Source organism: Schistocerca gregaria, chromosome 7 (genome assembly GCF_023897955.1).
Source record: "Schistocerca gregaria isolate iqSchGreg1 chromosome 7, iqSchGreg1.2, whole genome shotgun sequence".
Taxonomy (NCBI): Eukaryota; Metazoa; Arthropoda; class Insecta; order Orthoptera; family Acrididae; genus Schistocerca; species Schistocerca gregaria.
In genome coordinates, this window is record NC_064926.1 from 393,984,186 (window position 1) to 394,005,875 (window position 21,690).

The 21,690-nt window shown below is 39.8% G+C and overlaps 1 protein-coding gene across 2 annotated transcripts in view; it reads left to right on the forward strand.

The window, feature by feature from the left end:
• Positions 1-21,690, forward strand: part of LOC126281210 (germ cell nuclear acidic protein-like) — a 190,863-nt gene that overhangs the window by 101,896 nt on the left and 67,277 nt on the right. The window contains exons 1-3 of one of the 2 annotated variants that reach the window (XM_049979948.1): positions 14,324-14,489; positions 14,952-15,043; positions 15,123-15,861. In XM_049979948.1, the coding sequence (XP_049835905.1) occupies positions 14,983-15,043; positions 15,123-15,861 (800 nt within the window). In that variant the 5' untranslated portion in view covers positions 14,324-14,489; positions 14,952-14,982. Of the gene's footprint in view, positions 1-14,323; positions 14,490-14,951; positions 15,044-15,122; positions 15,862-21,690 lie in introns of those variants that run through there. The other variant, XM_049979947.1, reaches the window with a different exon arrangement.

Sequence of the window (21,690 nt, forward strand, 5' to 3'; positions counted from 1 at the left end):
CTATTCCATTAAATAAAACAGAAGCCGACAAATAAAAGGCATTGACTCCGATCAGCAAAAGTAAATGGAAGTTATATACACATAAACACACTGTAAATATCTGTAGTATATGAACATACAGTGTGAAGGCAATTGTGCTGGTACATGGTGAAGGACCACCCAGTTAAGGTAAAGCTAAAATTTATTAAAAAAATGGAACAGTAGTAATGACGGAATCAAAGACCAACAATAAGTGTTGGCAAAGACATTAGTTATGAATGCGCAGCAAGCTACAGACAAATGAACAAACAACATCACTCACTTTTTTATACATGATTTTGTTTCACTCTCTCGTAAGCAGAAGGATGGTTAAGATGTACTGCTCAGAGTATGACGAGCTGCAAGTGTGTTGTATTACATGTGATTCTGAATGAGACAAGACTTAATAACGGAATTAAGTATTTTTATTAAAGTGAAGTGGAGCCAAGTTGAGAGGAATGGTTCAAATGGCTCTGAGTACTATGGGACTTAACTTCTAAGGTCATCAGTCACCTACAACTTATAACTACCTAAACCTAACTAACCTAAGGACATCACACACATCCATGCTCGAGGCAGAGTTCGGACCTGCGACCGCAGCGGTTGCGCGGTTCCAGACTGTAGCGCCTAGAACCGCTCAGCCACTCCAGCTGGCTGGGAGGAACTTCCTTCATGTTTTATATCATCTTGAGAGACACTGGAATAGGCTGCCTGCAGCTGCAATTCAAATGTAGGAAAGTAAGGCCATGGTCATATTTTCGCCAGATTAACAAGGAGAAACTTTCAGAAGATGACAAATGTAATTAAAATATATACAGTGATGGACACAGAAAGAAGGAGAAACGGCGAAAGGTGAAGTGACTGAACAATGGCACAATTTTGTACACACAGAACATTTAATAACAATGCAGTTGTACTATCCTATAATTTTTTCCATTCTAATTGTTTTTTATTATTATAACACAATTCGCCAGTTACTTTTACAGAGTATTAGTCGTCACATTGCGACATTTCCGGAAACTAAATTGGTATTCATCCAGAAGACCATTTGGTGTTAAGTAATTGGTAAGCTGATCACGAACTTTGCACTCAAAAGCTTTAGATAATGCTGATAGACTGCAAAAGAACTTGTAGTCAGAAGGTTTTTTGGCAGATTCCATTTTGGGTAGAGGTTTTATCAGCCCATTTTTCCAGGCCATTGGGATGATGCTGGAGGTCAGAGAATGGTTAAAATATCCATTTTTCTGGGTAGTAATGGACACAGGAGTAAGCTGATCATTTATATTGTAATATTGTCGTGTCCTGCAGCTGCCGTACTAATTCGTACAATTACTTTCTGACTATGTTAAGGCTTACAGGCTGCAAAAAAATGTTGTTTGTACTGGCTACAGATACTTCAAGAGAATCAACGTACGCATGCTAGAGTACTTACCAAGTGGACATGTAGGTGTGGCGAAATACTCATTTAATATAATAAAAAACTAATATAACAAAACATAAAGTACATAATGAATCCATTGAGTGTGTTGCTGTCAAAAAAAGTATGTATGTTGATCACCAATAATTGCTCGTCCCCGGGGAAAGGCTATAAGTCCAAAAATGGCCAATTTGAGTTATTATGTCCAGTGCATTCGGAAATGTCTTATCTTGCTTGAGGAAAGGGGCATAAGTTAAATGGAGAGTTTTTTCCCCGAGTTATATCTTTGTGTGCTTGGTAAGACTTCTGAAATCGAAGTTTCTTCCTGGGGAAGGTGATATAAGTTGACTTATACCCCTTTGCACATTATCTGTTGTTGTGGAAAAGAACATACATTAACTTGTGTCCCTTCACACAATTATATTTCAAGGCTTACATCTTTAAACACAAGTTGATTTTTTAAATAACTTTCTGAAGGGCGTTGTTTTATGAGGTTTTAGGGTAACAGTATTTTTCTATTTTTAACACATGTTTACTAATTCTTTTCTTATATGTAACAATGTAAGTGACATTGCATTGACATTATTACATTAATATTGTTGTTGCCATTCTCTCTGCAATTACCAGCAACATCCTGGTAGAGGCTGCTATAAAAAAGTGAATGTGTGACATTACATATCCATGATTACATTACACTCTTGTTGGCATTCCCACCTGGTATTAACAGAACACTCTATTTTCATCATCCTTCAGCTTGCTCGTAAAACAGAAATATTACCTGCCAAAGTGTTTATGATGTGAAGTGAACGACTTTGAAGAATGGTTGCAATCTGCAAAACATATTTGGGAATGGATGACTCATAAATTTGGGTACGTACACCAGGGATCTACTTCTGTTACCAGTGGTTCTTGACGAATACTAGTAGTTCAAACCTCATATAGACACGTTTTTTATTTATTTCATGAGGTAACATGATGAATCTTAATATTATGCTTGTGATATTTTTCTATTTTTTTGCAGGTTCAAGTCATGTCCCATTAATTTCAAATGGCATTTGTCTAGTACTGAGTTATTTCGAGAAAGATACAACGTATGTTCACAAGCTGAAACGCTTTCATCTTATTCAGAAAGCCAGTTAGGTTATCAAATTGTATGACATTTATATGTTTTAGGAATCATAGAAATACTTTTAATTATTTTTTTCTGTCATACATCAGTGATGGCGTATACAACCATGTTTTCAAATGTTTTGTTTTGCAGGGTCCAGTGTAATCAGCAAAACTTTTATATCACAGGGGAATCAGAGGATACTTCTGAGATGGAGCAACATAATGGAAAAGTAATAAGTTTTCGCAATCATAAGGAATAAATGAGTTTAAAAGGCGAAACAAGTGATATAAGGTTTCAGAGGAAGGTAAACAGGAACCATGGAAAGGAATATGTTTCAAAGAGAGGAAAACCTGTCAAACGAAACTCATAGAAGGTTGGAAGTGTGTAGAATGAAGTGCAAGGACCGTATTTCTGATGAACAGCGAGAAAACGTCTTCAAAGAATATTGGAATATGGGAGATTATAGCAGAAAAGTTGCTTACATCGCCAGTCTTATTACAAGTACTGGAAGGTCGGTTGCTGATCCTAACAAACTGAAGATGCTGTTTGTAACCCACAAATATCAATTACAAATATTTGGTGAATTGGTTACAGTGCATAAAGCATCTAGTCTGACAATTTTAGACGAAAATAATAAGTTTGTTACTCGATTTCAGGCATATCAAGTGAAAATAGAAGAGGCCCTCATGAACCAACAACCGAATCACAGCAGGAGCGTGAGGACAAAGCAATCTAACACATAAATTCAACTCCAGCCTATGGCAGCGACTATTCTGCAAAAATGTATCTTCCATCATACTACATTCCTTTGCAGCTGTCTGAAGAGTACAATCTTTTTCCAAGGATTTAAGTAACGAAATAAGACAGTCTATGAGTCTTACTTTCACAAACTGCATCTCGTTATAAAAGCACCAAAAAAGGACCCTTGTCATACTTGTGACAGGTTGAAAATGTACATCTCCAATACAAAGGAGGAAAATAAAAAGAAACTTTAGCAAGAGTTAAAACTTCATCATGACCTTTCTGATGCTGCATACTGTTCAAAATCTAAATATATAAATGCTTCCATAGTGGACAAGGCATACAGCAAAGTGACTCTGACTTTCAACATGCAGTAGTGTTTGCCCGCTCCAAAAATAGACATCTCCATAACATGCTGCAAACAGCTTCTATGGACATACAGTCTTACTATACATGACTGCAGTCATTCTCAGGCATATTGTGTCATAGGGAGTGATGACATTGAAGGTGTAGGGGCAAATCAAGATGCATCTAGCGTTACTAAACATGTACATAGCGTTCCTCCTCGTGTGAAATATGCTACTTCTTATTCAAATATTTGTGGTGGGCAGAAAAAAAAAACAGGCATTGGTTCCTATGAGTATGTCTTTGTGAAAAATGTTGTTGTTGGAATTGTGTGAACAATATACACTCCTGGAAATGGAAAAAAGAACACATTGACACCGGTGTGTCAGACCCACCATACTTGCTCCGGACACTGCGAGAGGGCTGTACAAGCAATGATCACATGCACGGCACAGCGGACACACCAGTAACCGCGGTGTTGGCCGTCGAATGGCGCTAGCTGCGCAGCATTTGTGCACCGCCGCCGTCAGTGTCAGCCAGTTTGCCGTGGCATACGGAGCTCCATCGCAGTCTTTAACACTGGTAGCATGCCGCGACAGCGTGGACGTGAACCATATGTGCAGTTGACGGACTTTGAGCGAGGGCGTATAGTGGGCATGCGGGAGGCCGGGTGGACGTACCGCCGAATTGCTCAACACGTGGGGCGTGAGGTCTCCACAGTACATCGATGTTGTCGCCAGTGGTCGGTGGAAGGTGCACGTGCCCGTCGACCTGGGACCGGACCGCAGCGACGCACGGATGCACGCCAAGACCGTAGGATCCTACGCAGTGCCGTAGGGGACCGCACCGTCACTTCCCAGCAAATTAGGGACACTGTTGCTCCTGGGGTATCGGCGAGGACCATTCGCAACCGTCTCCATGAAGCTGGGCTACGGTCCCGCACACCGTTAGGCCGTCTTCCGCTCACGCCCCAACATCGTGCAGCCCGCCTCCAGTGGTGTCGTGATAGGCGTGAATGGAGGAACGAATGGAGACGTGTCGTCTTCAGCGATGAGAGTCGCTTCTGCCTTGGTGCCAATGATGGTCGTATGTATCCTGTGCCACCCAACGTGCTCTAGAAGGTGTAAGTCAACTACCCTGGCCAGCAAGATCTCCGGATCTGTCCCCCATTGAGCATGTTTGGGACTGGATGAAGCGTCGTCTCACGCGGTCTGCAGGTCCAGCACGAGCGCTGGTCCAACTGAGGCGCCAGGTGGAAATGGCATGGCAAGCCGTTCCACAGGACTACATCCAGCATCTCTACGATCGTTTCCATGGGAGAATAGCAGCCTGCATTGCTGCAAAGGGTGGATATACACTGTACTAGTGCCGACATTGTGCATGCTGTGTTGCCTGTGTCTATGTGCCTGTGGTTCTGTCAGTGTGATCATGTGATGTATCTGACCCCAGGAATGTGTCAATAAAGTTTCCCCTTCCTGGGACAATGAATTCACGGTGTTCTTATTTCAATTTCCAGGAGTGTATTTCGTGTGTGACAGCGCAAAGTGCACTGTGTAAAATAGACCTCTTTGGAATTGTCTAACACTCTTTGTGTGCGCTAATTATTCTGTTGTGATCGCTGTAAATTTTTTTGCTCTTGAATGTGCAAATATAGTTATTAGTAAAATTTTAGTTATTAGTAAAATTTTCTCCTTAATACTTATTCAGCTGCGCGAATTCCAATAGGTTATGGGCCCAGACTGCATTTGGAATAAGTATATCAATAAAATAGTAGGGAGAAAGTATTGGAAAAGTTCCAATTTACGTGAAGTGCGAGTTATCCTTACAAGACGATCGCAATTTTTTTTCCGCATTATTTTTCGGTGTTCTTTATGGCAATAAAAAGCAAGTTACCGTTAAGAATGAGTGCGGCACAAATTCCACAGATTGAAAGACTTATATGCAACCTGGAAGTTCGCAGTAGAAGGGTATTTACGTTTAGACGACCTATGGGAGGTGGTAGATGGGACAATGAAATCCACAGATCAGAATTATTCAAGTAAGGATAGGAAAGCAAAATCAAAATTGATATTACTGATTGATTCGGTGAATAATGTTCACGTTGAAAAAGCTGCTACAGCGAAGAAGTCTGGGACAATTTACGAAGTGCATTCGAGGATGGTGGTCCTACGAGAAAAGTAGGATTACTACGCGAGTTAATTACGACTCGTCTGGACAAATGTAAGAGTGTAGACGAATACGTTAACAAAATAATAACCACGTCGAACCGACTGAGAAACATCAGATTCGAGTTCGCTGACGAATGGATAGGAACATTACTATTGGCAGGACTGCCCGAAAGGTATGCACCTATGATTATGGGACTTGATAGCTCGGGTATGCCAATCACAGGAGACAGTGTTTAGGTGAAAATCCTGCAGGACGTAAAGTGTGCTCCAAACTGTTGTGCATTGGGGAAGGAAGGTGCGGCTGCTCTCTACTCAAAAAACAAAAAGAAGAAATCGGTGAGGTGCTATAAATGTCAGAAGATGGGACATATTGCGTCTCAGTGCAAAGAAAAAGTAAGCCCAAGATCAGACACTCAGCAAAAGAGGTATGTTACTGATAGCCCAGAGAGAAGGACCAATAACAAAGGTAAGGCACTCTCATGTTTTTATTCTTTTGATGGGATGAGTAATCGTGATATGGACTGGATTTTAGACTCAGGTGCATCTGTGCGTATTGTTAAAGATAAATCACTTCTTTATTACATCAAAGATAAGACTCATATGGGAATATCTACTGTTGATGGGAACAAGCTCCAGTGTCACCTGGCCTGGAAACTAGATCTACATGTAAGGGTAAATGGTGAATCAGATATGGTTATAGCACACAACGTTCATTATGTGAAAAATGTGGCAACTAACCTGCTGTCTGTAGGGGAAATTCTCAAGAAAAGAAATACAGTCACTTTTGACATGCAGGGTGCAAGATTAATCAGTGAAAGTGGTGAAGTTGTAGCTACAGCAAGTAATGAAAGGGGTATTTTTAACTTGGATACCATTGATAGTAATCATAGAAATGTTAGTGATTCAGTATATTCAGCAGAAGGTTTTTTATGGCACCGGAGCTAAAGGGAATACAGAATTTTAGTGTGTCCAAGGATCCTTGTGAGACATGTATAAAGGGAAAACAAGCAAGGTTACCCTTCAAGACTAGTAAGAGTAAATCCACATAAGTCTTACAGTTAATCCACACAGATGTATGTGGCCTGATGGAGTGTGAATCCATAGGTGGGAGTAATTATTTTCTTACGTTTATTGATGATTACTCACGATATGCTCATGTTTATTTTCTTAGTTCTAAAGACCAAGTGAGTGATATCTTTGAGGAATATTGCAATATAGTTGAAAGGTGGACGGGAAAGAAGATCAAGATCACAGGTCTGATAATGGGAGAGAATATTTTAAGTAGAAATTGATGAAACGTCTGGCAGAAAAGGGAATAAGGCATCAAACTACCATAAGGTACAGCCCATCTCAAAATGGGGTTGCTGAGAGGGCTAATAGACCATTGTTGAGAAAGCAAGGAGCATGATGACTGACGCTGAATTATCCAAAGATTTTTGGGCAGAGGCAGTGTCAACAGCTGTATATTTGAACAATAGATCACCTACAAAAGCATTATAGAATAGAACCCCTTATGAGATATGGATAGGAAAGAAACCTGATCTAAGCAATATAAGGGTATTTGGGTGTGATGCAATGGCACATATTCCAAAACAGCTAAGATGAAAATGGGATCCTAAAGCTAAAAAGTTTATTTTTGTAGGCTATTGTGAAAATTCAAAGGACTACCGATTAATGGATCCATTGACTAAACAAATTGTCACAAGTAGAGATGTAATATTCTTTGAAAATAGAAAGGACTCTAAAGAGAGCAAAACCACTAAGTCAACTGTACCTAGTTCAAAGGGTGAAACCTTGTGTGAGAAAATAAAAAGCGAAGAAGAGGAAGACGACAGCCAAGGACAAATGGATGCAATTCATGATGACAATGAGTTAGAGGATGAAAAAAATGAAGAAAACAATGTAAGGCGTTCTTCTCGTGTTCCAAATACGAAGGAATATCTAGATTTTGAGATGTATACAGTACAGTCTTTTGATGATGAGCCAAGAACAGCAGAAGATGCAATGAGTGGCACAAATTCCTCAAGAATGGAAAGAAGCGATGAAGAGAGAATTAGAATCTTTATATCAGAACGAAACCTTTGTATGGGCAGATATGCCAGGAGATAAGAAACCACTGCAGGCAAGATGGGTATTCAATTTGAAGAACCCTGAAAGCTCATCACCAAAATACAAAGCAAGACTTGTGGAAAAAGGATATTCACAAAAACAAGGGGAAGATTACGAAGAAACTTTTTCACCTGTAGTCAAGTATGCATCATTGAGGTATGTTTAGCCTTGGCAGTAAAACAAAATTTAATAATTCATCATATGGATGTGTAAGTAGGCTGTTTAGGTTTTCTTATTGGTAACGCCACATAGCGCTCTGTATTGAAAATCACTGGCTGTGCTGTGCGCAGTCTGTGGCTAGTTTGCATTCTTGTCTGCCATTGTAGTGTCGGGCAGCGGCAGCTGGATGCTAACAGCGCGTAGCGTTGGGCAGTTGGAGGTGAGCCGCCAGCAGTGGTGGACCTGGGGAGAGAGATGGCGGGGTTTTGAAATTTGTAAGAATGGATGTCATGAGCTGCTATATATATTATGACTATTAAGGTAAATACATTGTTTGTTCTCTATCAAAGTCTTTCATTTGCTAACTACGCCTATCAGTAGTTAGTGCCTTCAGTAGTTTGAATCTTTTATTTAGCTGGCAGTAGTGGCGCTCACTGTATTGCAGTAGCTTGAGTAATGAAGATTTTTGTGAGGTAAGTGATTTGTGAAACATATAGGTTAATGTTAGTCAGGGCCATTCTCTTGTAGGGATTACTGAAAGTCAGATTGCATTGCGCTAAAAAAAAATATTGTGTGTCCGTTTAAGCACAATCTTGCACAATTTTTCTACGGGGACGTTTCAGATGTTAAAACAGCACATTTAAATGGGAAATTGGAGGAGGAGATATATGTCATTCCACCAGGGGAAGCCATAAAAATCAGATCAGAAAGTAAAAAGATTTGCCGTTTGAGAAAAAGTATTTATGGACTTAAGCAAAGTGGACGTTGCTGGAATCGATGTCTACATGAAACTCTAATAAATATGAATCTGAAGCAATCCAAGGCAGATCGCAGCATTTACTATAAAGGGAGAAAAGAAGAAATAATAATAATGGCGATATGGGTGGACGATTTCTTAATCCTGACTGAAAGTGAAAGCCAAATGAGAATTTTCAAGAAACAGCTGCATACCAAGTTTAAGGTGCATGATTTGGGAAAAGTCAAACATTATTTAGGTATGCAGGTTATTAAGGATGAAGAAAGACAAGAATTGAGCATAAGTCAATCATCATACATGGAAAAAATATTAAAGAAATTTGGCATGAGTGATTGCAAACCCATAAGTACTCCAATGGAACTAGGAGTGAAGTTAAGTGTAAATGAGGCTGATGTGGAATGTGACAAGAATGTTCCTTATTTAGAAGCAGTAGGGAGTCTGTTATATTTGTCTCAAACGTCACGACCAGACATTGCTTTTGCCACCAATGCAGTGAGCAGATATTGCAGAGACCCAAAGGAAAAGCACTGGAAAGGTGTAAAGAGGATATTCCGATACCTAAGAGGAACCTCAAACTTTGAGTTAAAATACCATAGAGATGGTAACGCAAAACTAGAGGGATATAGCGATGCGGACTGGGGGAGTGAATTGGGAGACAGATACTCCACCACTGGCTGCTGTTTTTAATTAATGAGGGGCCTCACATCATGGTCCTGTCAAAAGCAAAAAACTGTTGCATTGAGCACCGTAGAGGCCGAGTATATGGCACTATCTTACATCACACAGGAAGCATTATGGTTACGAACATTAATAAGTGAAATAGAACCCAATTTAATTGAGGAACCTACAACCATCTTCTGTGACAATAAGGGAGCCGTAAACTTAGCTAAAAATGATGTTACTAGTGCTAGGACAAAGCATATTGATATACGGTTCCATTTCATTCGGGACCACATAGAGCGACAGAACATTGCCGTGGACTATCTGCGCACAGAAGACAAGTTAGCTGACCTTCTGACCAAACCATTGGAAATGGAGAAGTCTGAGAAGATTGTGGGACTATTTGGTTTATCTTGTGGAAGCACCACACAAAATATAAGTTCAAGGAGGGGTGTTGGAATTGTGTGAACAATATATTTCGTGTGTGATTGCGCAAAGTGCACTGTGTAAAATAGACCTCTTTGTCATTGTCTAACACTCTTTGTGTGCGCTAATTATTCTGTTGTGTTCGCTGTAAATTTTTTGTTCTTGAATGTGCAAATATAGTTATTAGTAAAATGTCCTTTTTTTCTCCTTAATACTTACTCAGCTGCGCAAGTTCCAATAGTTGTCAACATAGAAACGACTGATGACAGTCCTTTTCGCAAAGCAAACTCACATGGAGCCCGAAACCAATCACTTCTCAATAGAAAAAAGGAAAAGAAGAACAAAGCGCCCATAAACCGCCCTCATGGTTGGATGCAACTGGTACAACAAAGAGGAATATACAAACCTTTCAAGGTAATAGAGATGACCCAACATGACTTATTTCAGTATTCTGATCCACTCAAAAAATCTTTGTAAATAAAAAAGGTTGATGGTGTTGGATACAACATCATCCAGAGAGGTATGAAGTGGCTACATTTCACAAAAAAAAGTAGATTCTATGTTCCACAATAATATGCTAGACAAAACACCTGAATTTATGAAAGAAACTTGCAGGCATCGAGGTAATGCTCACGATAATATTCTGCCAGAATTACCATATCACGGTAAATTGAGTATTAGCAGAGAAAAGAAGAAGGACTTCCTGGATTTACTGCCAGTAATACATACTGTATTTCGTGCATATTATAGAGATTTTAATTGTGATGTACATATGAGAGACAAACTTCCTTGAACCATTGAAGATAGTCAAGATGCAATTTGACTTAAGTAATCTTTGAAGCAGTTATTAATTAACAAATTTCAGTTTTTGAGTACAATGTAAATCATTAAAAATGAAGTTCTAAGCTCTCAAAACTTCTTTTTAGTTAATAATATTATCACAGTTATTGTTATTGTTATTGTTATTATTATTATTATTATTATTATTATTATTATTATTATTATTTGTTGTCATTGTTGTAGTTGTTATTGTTGTCATGTGCTTAACGTTTAATTAACTGATAATATTTACTCTATGACTTATCATAAGACACTAAGTAGCATTGTCTAATCAAACATTCGATTATCAAATCAAATGACAAATAACGAAATGTACACAACTCAGCTCTTTACAAATTTCACAATTCGTCACAACAAAATCTATTAGCCTTGGGATCGTTCCACCCTTACTCAGTTCGCTAATCAGTAAACTATCCTCTCTCATCAATGAAGGAGCAAAAAAAAATGTGTAGTTAGGATTTTCGAGGAATAGCTGATTCCATTTTTGTTTCATGAAAAGTTGCATTTTTGGACATATGTCCCTTTGCAAATTCTTAGAATATGAGAAATACGTTCAAACTGCCAAAACGAGCCATCAGAAAAATGAGAAAGACTCATGAAAGTGTCCACTGCAAAGAGCTATTTAAAAAATGGAGTGTTCTGACACTTTGAAGTGAATATGTGTTCAAAACTGCAGTTGTTATACAAGAAACATTGAGCAATATAAAGTAAAAAGCTCCATACATTATCATCAATTCACATACAGTGATTGTTTGAACATGGATAGGGTGAACAGAGCCAATACCCAAACCACTATGTTTTACCAAGGAATCAAGGTATGTAATAAACTGCCAAAAGGAATCAAGGAACTATATAAATTTAAAAGATATCTTAAAGAATTGTCACTAAAAATAGTTTTTACTCTTTTAAAGAGTTCATGCAACAAAAAATTATTGCAAATAAACACACAGCTTAACCAATTACAAAGTAGATAAAGAGGATGGCATATCCTGATAAGCAGCACAATTCATTGTAGTTTGTAATTTACTCCATGCAATACAAAACCAAGGTGTGTTATTGGAGGATACTTATGATTATTTTCTCTTGTTTAAAACAGGCTCTTTCTTTCTTGTGTAATTCAGTGATATGTTAAATGTAAGTATATTTGTATTAATTTGTATTATGAATTTCTTGTATATACCGTGTTTTTTCCCTTATCTTCTCAACCTCAGTTATTTATTATGTGTGTGTGTGTGTGTGTGTGTGTGTGTGTGTGTGTGTGTGTGTGTGTGTGTGTGTGTGTGTGTGTGTTTAATGATGACATCCATAGCAAGAAATTTGTCTACAGATGAATGAACAAGTAAATAAATTAATTATAGATCGTCAGTAGGAACTAGAGGTTCAACTGCAGATTGATGTATGCCTATTTCTAGCCCTTGTAGATTTTCCTGCAAGACTGAGGGACTGTGGAAGTCCTCAGCGAATCAGTGAGTGTACCTGACTTTTGCATTTCTCACAAACTGACTAGTTCAGTTGCATAGTCTCCTGTGGGCGAGATGATTCTCAGCGGTCTGGTGCCGTTTATATTTCCTTGTGTGTTGTTCCTCTGGTACTCATAAGGTGTCTGAGCTGATCAGTAAGCCATGGTGCAGGTTTTCCCCTAACTCTTACAGTTTAATCGGACCATATTTAACGTAGAAATCATTGAGTCTCTTAGTGAAATTAGATACTTCACAATTTATGTCTTTCCCTACCAAGAGATACCATAGCAGTCAATTGTAAGCACAGATATATTCAGGTGGTTAAAATCTCTGCTTGGTTCTCTGGACACTGCAAAGAATGAGTCATGAATATTACGTAATGAGCAATAGGCCAGGTGCAGAAATTTGATCAGCATATTACTCTGTTTGCAGACTTGCTTGCGAAGATATCGATCATGGTATGAGAGTCTGCTGTATTATTAATTGGGCCAAGTGGAAGCAGCGTAATTTGCAGCAGAAAACATACACTTGTAGTTTGAAACTAAGGCTGTTGCCTACAAAATTTGTGTTCATATCTCTGGCTACAGTTACGTGTTCATAGAAAGATTCAATACCTGAGAGAACTTTCCAGATTCGGGTGGATTGCTACACAGATGAGACACTTTCTGTTTAAATATTTAATTTCAATGAATATGTATTCAGGGTGTAAGTTAGCATGTATATACACAATCACACAACCACCTCTTCTGTTGTCCTGTCATGTATCAGAAGGACCTAATCATCGAGGCTTACAGAGCTGGAGGGATACTCAGCTTCATCCCCGTCTCCAACAGGAGTATAATATGAAATCTAAGGTCCTAAAATATGGATGTAAGTCCAGTTAAGTGAACCGGAAAATACTGCACATTTGCATGCAAGAGCTGTAACGTACAGTTGTCGCGAATTACTCTATAATGCTACAGCAAGGGACAGTGGCTCCCTTGGGCTCTGGCATAAGTTCTTTGCGGTATGCTACTGGGATAGAACAGAGAGGGGCCTACAGGCAGATAGGGGTTGGAGAAAGAGTGGAGTTAAATGCCAATTATGCTTCCCTAATACAAAGCGTGGAGGTCGGTGCAAATACACAGATGTAGGAAGCAGAGAGTATTCGTTGTGAGAGAATGTGACTGAGAATTGTGACGACTCCAAAAGGATGGTGTATCAAAGAATGAAAATTACTTAGTGCACTGTGCAGTTAGGGTGGGAGGAGTGAAGCAGATGATTTACAAGGCAGATGCTGCTAGCAGAGAAAAATAGGTTTAATAACTGCAAGATTAACGCAGAAAGCGAACAATTAAATTAGAAGTTACTAAAACAACAGTGATTGTAACTTTGTTCTAGGCAATTTAAACCAAGAAGTTGAGTGAACACTGTAACTTGAAAAAGAGTACTAATTATAGTACAACTATTTATTACACAAGGTAATGAATTCTCTAGCAAATGATGTTAACAGTAAACAAAACTAAGTAATACTACAGTTAAGGGCAATAAGTACATAAATAATAATAGAATTACAATTACAAGAAAAGTAGGTAAATACACGGATACGAAGATAGTTACAGTTTCCAGATAGTTTTAGCTAACAAAAGATGTTACGGAAGATTAGTATTAAACCAACGTGAGAGCTGTTAAGTGCTCTCTTCGGCTCTCGTAGTTTCAGTTAATGCTGTTTAGTTCTCTCACTTTTGTAACTGTCTTCTTTCCAGCTGTGGTCTTGATAATTACTTTGCCATCCTGAGTTCACGTATTCTGGAAACCAAAATAGGATATTCAAGATCTTTAGACGCTCTTATGTAAGACTTTTCTTATTGTAATCTCTGTCCCCGCAAATTTTCTCTTGCGGTTAAAGCTCTCCGCTCATTTTTAGTATAAGACAAACTTCACAATTATTGGACGATATTTCATAGCACCTGATAATCTTCGTTCCACTTAATGGCAATTGCCCCTGTTAATGTGCGCTTTACTTATTCCAGTGCCTAAATCGTACCTCGTGTAACCACACACAAGTTAAGTGATTTATGTCTCGAAACTGTTTCCCGTTTTATATCGATATTAGTCGGTCCTCTCGATATTAGTTTAACGGATATCCTTGCTACATCGCTGTATGAATAACATCTGTGAAAGATACGAGATTTAAATCCACGGGGCTTTAATGTGTTTGTCCGGTGCTAAAGAATTGATGCTGGACGTACGTCATAAATACTGGTGTTGAACTGGTTATGTGAATCGAATTCATAATGTGCGTGTCAACAGTAGTATCCATTATAAGGACCAGTACTTGATTTGTTTTAGGTTTCGTACCAATTCTCATTTGTGACAACCCTGTTGTAAAAATTAGAGGCAAACTAAATGTTTGACTAGCACTTTCCCTGTATTGCACAAATTATGTGTTTGTTGCTTTCTTTTAATTCATTAGCTTATTGCGACGTAGTAACTTGGATTCCTAGGGCATCCTTGATAGTATTGCCAAATGAAAAGCAGTGGCATAGCATCATTGTATTAACTGATAGCAAAGCGAAACTTTCTTACTAGTGCCTGTTCAGGATATTATTAATCATGTGCACTGAACTGGTTTAAGGTTAAAAGTGGGAGAACTTACGAATTATGTGAAGGCTGTTCTCTGACGGAATCTGTAAAATGTGCTATGAAATAAGTATAAAAACTTTAAATAAAATTTTAATTACATCTTATATTGTTTTAGGATTAAAGTGTGAAGCCCCAATTCCTTTAGTATGGATTCATCCTTCGTTTCATTTAGCCCCAAAAGAAAACTAAAGAAACACGCGCATAGCAGTGAGTATAAAATTTATTTCCATGTACATTTTCGTTAGTGCATATGTATAATAACTGCTCATGTCTATTTGCTTTACAGAGATTACCAAGTTGTCACTGAGACACGCTAATAGAGGCCAGGATAAGAAAGCCAATGCCTTACATAAAAATAAATCCCCTCAGAGATGTGATCTACAACAGACGCCTCCCTTTACCAGGATTAGTAATTTGTCGACAGATGATATTCACCGTAAACATTTTGGTAAAACATATTTGGACGCAGAGGATAACATTTCTCTCAAAGAAACTAAAATAGAAGTCGCCAAGACAAGCTTGCCGAATGAGGAAGACCATACTCTGCCCTTTGACCCATCTAGGAGGGATAGTGCGTCTCAGTTTACCTGCAGTGTCAAAGTAGATAACAAGACTAGAATCAGCGAAGACGTAGAAAGCCCTAAGGTAAAGATTGAAGTGAGGACGCCAGCCAGTGTTTCCAGATGCAATAGTACTATAGTGATATCTGAGACTAGTTCTGACGAGTCCAATTCAGTTGCAGCGGGAAAGCCTAAGAAAACTTCTACTCAGAATGTAAACATTGTTATCAGTGAGTCCGATAGTGAATCTGAAAGTTCTTCCGAAAGTGCAAACTCTCTCAAGAAAAGTGTCTTATCTCGTAATGCAACCAGTACGGTATTACGTTCCAATGATTCATCTGATAAACAATCTGAAATTGAAAAATGGTTGCAGAACGTTTCTCCCAAATGCAAGAATAATTTTCTTGGATCTCGGGAAGAACATGTGATATTCCCCAGGAATGAAGTTAATGATCCACAAAAGAGGTATGTAGCCTATGAGTATTTCTTTCCTTCAAATTTTCTTCGTGTAAAAATTATCCACTATGTGATCATTTTTACAGTGTTTAAGACAAAAAAAAATGCACATGTCCGTGTGTTCCACTTAGGTATCCCCACCAGCAGTTATTTTGCTGCCCAAGTAGCAAAACTTGTTTACTACTTTTGATGTCTCATTTCCTCAACATTGCCTTCTTTATTTTGGCTACATTCCAGTACACTAGTTTTGCTTTTGTTAGTGTTCATCTGTTATCCTTTGAAGACATTGTCCACTCCATTCAGCTGTTCTTTGCCATCTGACAAAACTAGCCATGGCTAACGTTAAAAGTTTTCGTTCCTTCTCCAAGTTTTTCTTTGGTTTCCTTACTGCATGCTCAGTGCAGAATTTGAACACGACTCGGGATAGGCTATAACCCTGTCTCTAGTTTCTCAACCATTGCTTCCGTTTCATGCCCATTGAGTCCTAGAAGTTCTGTCTGGTTTGTGTAGAAAAGTTTTATGTAACCTTGAGCTCCTTGTATTTTATCCCTGCTAGCTTCAGAATTTTCAAGAGTAAAATCCAGTCAACATTGTCAAAAGCTTTCTCCAAATCAACAAAAGTTATAAGCATAATTTTGCTTTACTTAAACCTAACTTCCAAGATCAATTGTAGGATCAGTGTTGCCTTGGGCAAACAAACAATACATGAGTCATTCCATGTCAGTTCAGCCATAGGCTCCAGCTCATAGTCTCAGATTTGACTCAAATTCAGTACACTAATTCTACCATGTGTGGAACACTCGTGTACAAAGTATTAGTTTCCCCTGCCAATTAGTTCCAGAATTGTGACTTGTGAAAGGAGGTGGTGTGACTCTGAAATTGCAACTCGCATCTGCAATCAAATTCAGGTCTTAATAACTTTGGAACTATTTCACACAGTCCAGTGAAATTTTTACAACGCAGTAACATCCATTTGGAGAACACACTCAGTGAATCGAAATGCCAACAACATATTTCTGATGGAAAATAAAATATTCCAAAATGTGATTTAAAAATGTAATATGTTAAGATACATATTGTAGGTGCCCTTTATGCCAAATATAGGCTAATTCACTCAAAAGGGTACAAATTTTTTGTGGTAAGCTTAATGTGGCTTAAACACATATAGAACTCATCATGCTCATATCAGTCACAAAAACTGAGTTACATGCACACAAAAATACAAAAATTTGAAAAATTACCTGAAAAAAACATCGATTTTCAAAGTGTGGTAGCACAAAAGGGGACAAGTGGTATCCAAGCCAAATTCACACACGGCATAAGTTGACCATAATGATACATATCTCAAAATTTCAGCCTGTTATTGCTAGACATTTGTGTATAATGAAAGTTGACAGATGTATTTGGTGATGTGGCCATTTTTCCAGAACACAATTTTGTAAAAACATATCGGAAACTGTTCTGCCTCTTCTTATCCTCTCCCACAACTGTTTACTCACTAAGTAACAGCATATAGACAGATTAACACAACCTATCATTAATTTTTACTGCACTTTAACTGCTAAAAACCAGTCGATTGTGCTTCATACAGAAGGTCTCCCACACTTTAGTTCTGTACTCTGTACATTGAGTGGCAAATTGTACTGTTTTCTTGACACTGTGGTAGGAACTGGAACTGTCATAACAATATTTTCAAAAGGAGTCCAACACCTATCTGCCAAACATGGCCAATAAAATGATCTTGCTGGTCCTGCTGGTGCCATGAAGTTCACAAATACATCACCTTCTGCTTCACAGCGCAATGCGACACATCCTAACCATTTGTCATCATAAACAGCAATAACATAGCAACCTGGTTGTATGTTGCTGCTTTTGCTTCTGAATTCTGAGTCACACATGTTGTGCATGAACCTATAGTTATAACCGGACAGTCTGCTCATCTGCACATTGTCAGAGTCTGCTGGAGAGAGGTGATGATGGCTCCTGGCATGCCAGAGATATTTTTCTGTACCCAGCTAAATACACTCCTGGAAATTGAAATAAGAACACCGTGAATTCATTGTCCCAGGAAGGGGAAACTTTATTGACACATTCCTGGGGTCAGATACATCGCATGATCACACTGACAGAACCACAGGCAACAGAGCATGCACAATGTCGGCACTAGTACAGTGTATATCCACCTTTCGCAGCAATGCAGGCTGCTATTCTCCCATGGAGACGATCGTAGGGATGCTGGATGTAGTCCTGTGGAACGGCTTGCCATGCCATTTCCACCTGGCGTCTCAGTTGGACCAGCGTTCGTGCTGGACGTGCGGACCGCGTGAGACGTCGCTTCATCCAGTCCCAAGCATGCTCAATGGGGGACAGATCCGGAGATCTTGCTGGCCAGGGTAGTTGACTTACACTTTCTAGAGCACGTTGGGTGGCACAGGATACATGCGGACGTGCATTGTCCTGTTGGAACAGCAAGTTCCCTTGCCGGTCTAGGAATGGTAGAACGATGGGTTCGATGACAGTTTGGATGTACCGTGCACTATTCAGTGTCCCCTCGACGATCACCAGAGGTGTACGGCCGGTGTAGGAGATCGCTCTCCACACCATGATGCCGGGTGTTGGCCCTGTGTGCCTCGGTCGTATGCAGTCCTGATTGTGGCGCTCACCTGCACGGCGCCAAACACGCATACGACCATCATTGGCACCAAGGCAGAAGCGACTCTCATCGCTGAAGACGACACGTCTCCATTCGTCCCTCCATTCACGTCTGTCGCGACACCACTGGAGGCGGGCTGCACGATGTTGGGGCGTGAGCGGAAGACGGCCTAACGGTGTGCGGGACTGTAGCCAGGCTTCATGGAGACGGTTGCGAATGGTCCTCGCCGATACTCCAGGAGCAACAGTGTCCCTAATTTGCTGGGAAGTGGCGGTGCGGTCCCCTACGGCACTACGTAGGATCCTACGGTCTTGGCGTGCATCCGTGCGTCGCTGCGGTCCGGTCCCAGGTCGACGGGCACGTGCACCTTCCACCAACCACTGGCGACAACATCGATGTACTGTGGAGACCTCACGCCCCACGTGTTGAGCAATTCGGCGGTACGTCCACCCGGCCTCCCGCATGCCCACTATACGCCCTCGCTCAAAGTCCGTCAACTGCACATATGGTTCACGTCCACGCTGTCGGGGCATGCTACCAGGGTTAAAGACTGCGATGGAGCTCCGTATGCCACGGCAAACTGGCTGGCACTGACGGCGGCGGTGCACAAATGCTGCGCAGCTAGTGCCATTAGACGGCCAACACCGCGGTTCCTGGTGTGTCCCCTGTGCCGTGCCTGTGATCATTGCTTGTACAGCCCTCTCGCAGTGTCCGGAGCAAGTATGGTGGGTCTGACACACCGGTGTCAATGTGTTCTTTTTTCCATTTCGAGGAGTGTAGTTGAAGAGGTGTTAAAATGTGACCTTCTGTAGGGTGCTGCAGACTAGCTCGTAATGCCATGCGCTTAATGGTAGCACCAATACCAACCACCTCATACATTTTTACCATGACTTGTTGCAAAAAAATTCCATTCTGTGTGAATCTGAAAAACATGGCAATGCATGCATAAATTTTGGAGATTTTTCAGTTTTTGTACTGACTAGCTGCCACATCACTGAAGTATTTCACAAAATGTATGTGAGGCAGCTTTTTTTTCACGTATGCCATGACAGTGCGAAGGTGGGCAGGAACTGCAGTGGCATGAATTAAACGATCACTAAAAAAGCATAGGTTCATGACAGACACATCATCTGATTCACCACTATAGTAAATCGCAAATGGCTGTCGAGTTGCTCGACTGTTGTCCCAATAATACCCTTGGATGGCATCTTGAACTATAAATGCATAAATGTCAGAAAAGTCTAGTATTACTATAATTTCATCTTGTTTCAAATTATCCATGAAAAACTGGAGATAATCCAATTGTGCTGTTGCCGCGAAGCTCTGTGTGGTCAGTTTGTCCGTTTTTTGACAACACATTTCAACAAAATCTTCCATTGTACTTTGCTTTGTTTCAAGACTTGTGCGATCCATGTGTGTCCATTGTTTATAAGAAACAAGTTCATCGTCATTCATAAGGAGTTCACCATACAGTTTGTTATTCATGTGTTCGGCAAGATTTGCCTTGCCAGGGCACTTTCCACACCTGTGTATCATGCAATGGTAGGAATTGATGTCGCACACTAGCAGCTTCATTGCAGCTTTGTAATCCAGACCAGAGTCCTTTATAGCAGCAAACATGAGCTTAGCATTTTGATGGGCCTCACATACACAAACATTGTGTGTGCCCCCTTGCACTTACAGGCACAATCCATTATGGCCGAAAATTGAAAAAAAGATGATAAACCTACTTTGGTATTGGGATAATTTTCCTTGAATTCTACATATAGTTCTGATATGTTGCATAGCAACAGTCTTTTTTTTTGCATCTGTAAGCGTACATTTCCCATTATCACCGTTACATTTTTTATTTATGTATTTACTAACTTTTTTTAAAAGGCATTATTTGGCTGTAGTCATTATTTTCATAAAACTCCGACACTAGCAACTTTATTTCTGAACTCGATTGCTTACCCTGATTGCTGAAGTTGTGGAAGCACTCCTTGGGTTGCGTTTATTTTCCTAGCTTGCTTTACCATATAGGCCTGTGTAGAAACACTGAATTCCTTTGCAGTGTAGTCAGTTGACCAGCTGGAAGGTGCAAGGGTAAAAATAGCTACTTTTTTCTGGCGTGTGGATATGGTACATTTTTCTTGCAAATCGTGCACAGATTTGTCCAAATCGGAGCATTTCTGGCATGATTTCTGTTCCTTTGGAGCAGATAGTTCTTCCTCTTCCACCATTAGTGTGTCAGCTATTTTATGTTTTAATTTCATTTGAGCTTCTTGTAGTTTTCTTCTACCATAGCTGGGCCTCTCTCTTTTCCCAACTGTGTGTGTCTTTGTGGGAGACAAACCAAGAGCAGTCACTGAAGTATTTAATTGCTCATCCGCTGTAGTTGTAGGTGGCTGATACTCGTTGTCACTGTCATGTAAATTATCAGATCTTCATTTTTTAGCAGTGTAACACACCTGGAACATAACTTTTGTCCTGGTTTCATGTTAAATCCCATGCACTGATTCACTTTCAATACTGATTTTATATCAGTTTCTCTGAGGCTACACTTCACTGTCTTCTTATGAATCCAAAATTGAACAAAACAACTTCTTTATAGGAAAGAATACTTGTCCAGACACACTTTCATATGATGATACCAAACACTACAGTTTCTTGGAACTGTACTTCTTGTGCCCACAGGGTGTATCCCAGATTTCCATAGCAACAAATCTTGGTCCGAATCATCCAGATTGTACAGTACAAAGCAAATGCCACATTTTGTTCCATATGTTGTGTTTTATGACATTGAGATGCTTGTGCTCTACCAATACTGCAACTTGTTTGAACAAAAGCACCACTAGTACACTCTTCTGCCTCCATACTGACTTTCCACAACAGTACTGACCAGTCTGAACTAGAATCTTAAAAAACATGAGTAACCTGTTATTGTTGCTTGTTTTCTTTGTTGTTCCTGACTAACAATGACTCATTCTGTCCCTGAACACTACCATTGTTTAACTTTCTGTTGCTTAATAGTTCCCAACAATTCTAGATCTACATTTATACTCTGCAAGCCACCCAACGCTGTGTGGCGGAGGGCGCTTTACGCGCCACTGTCAAAATCTCACTTTCCTGTTCCAGCCGCGTATGGTTCGCGGGAAGAACGACTGCTGGAAAGCCTCCGTGCATTTGCCCAAAGACTTTAAAGG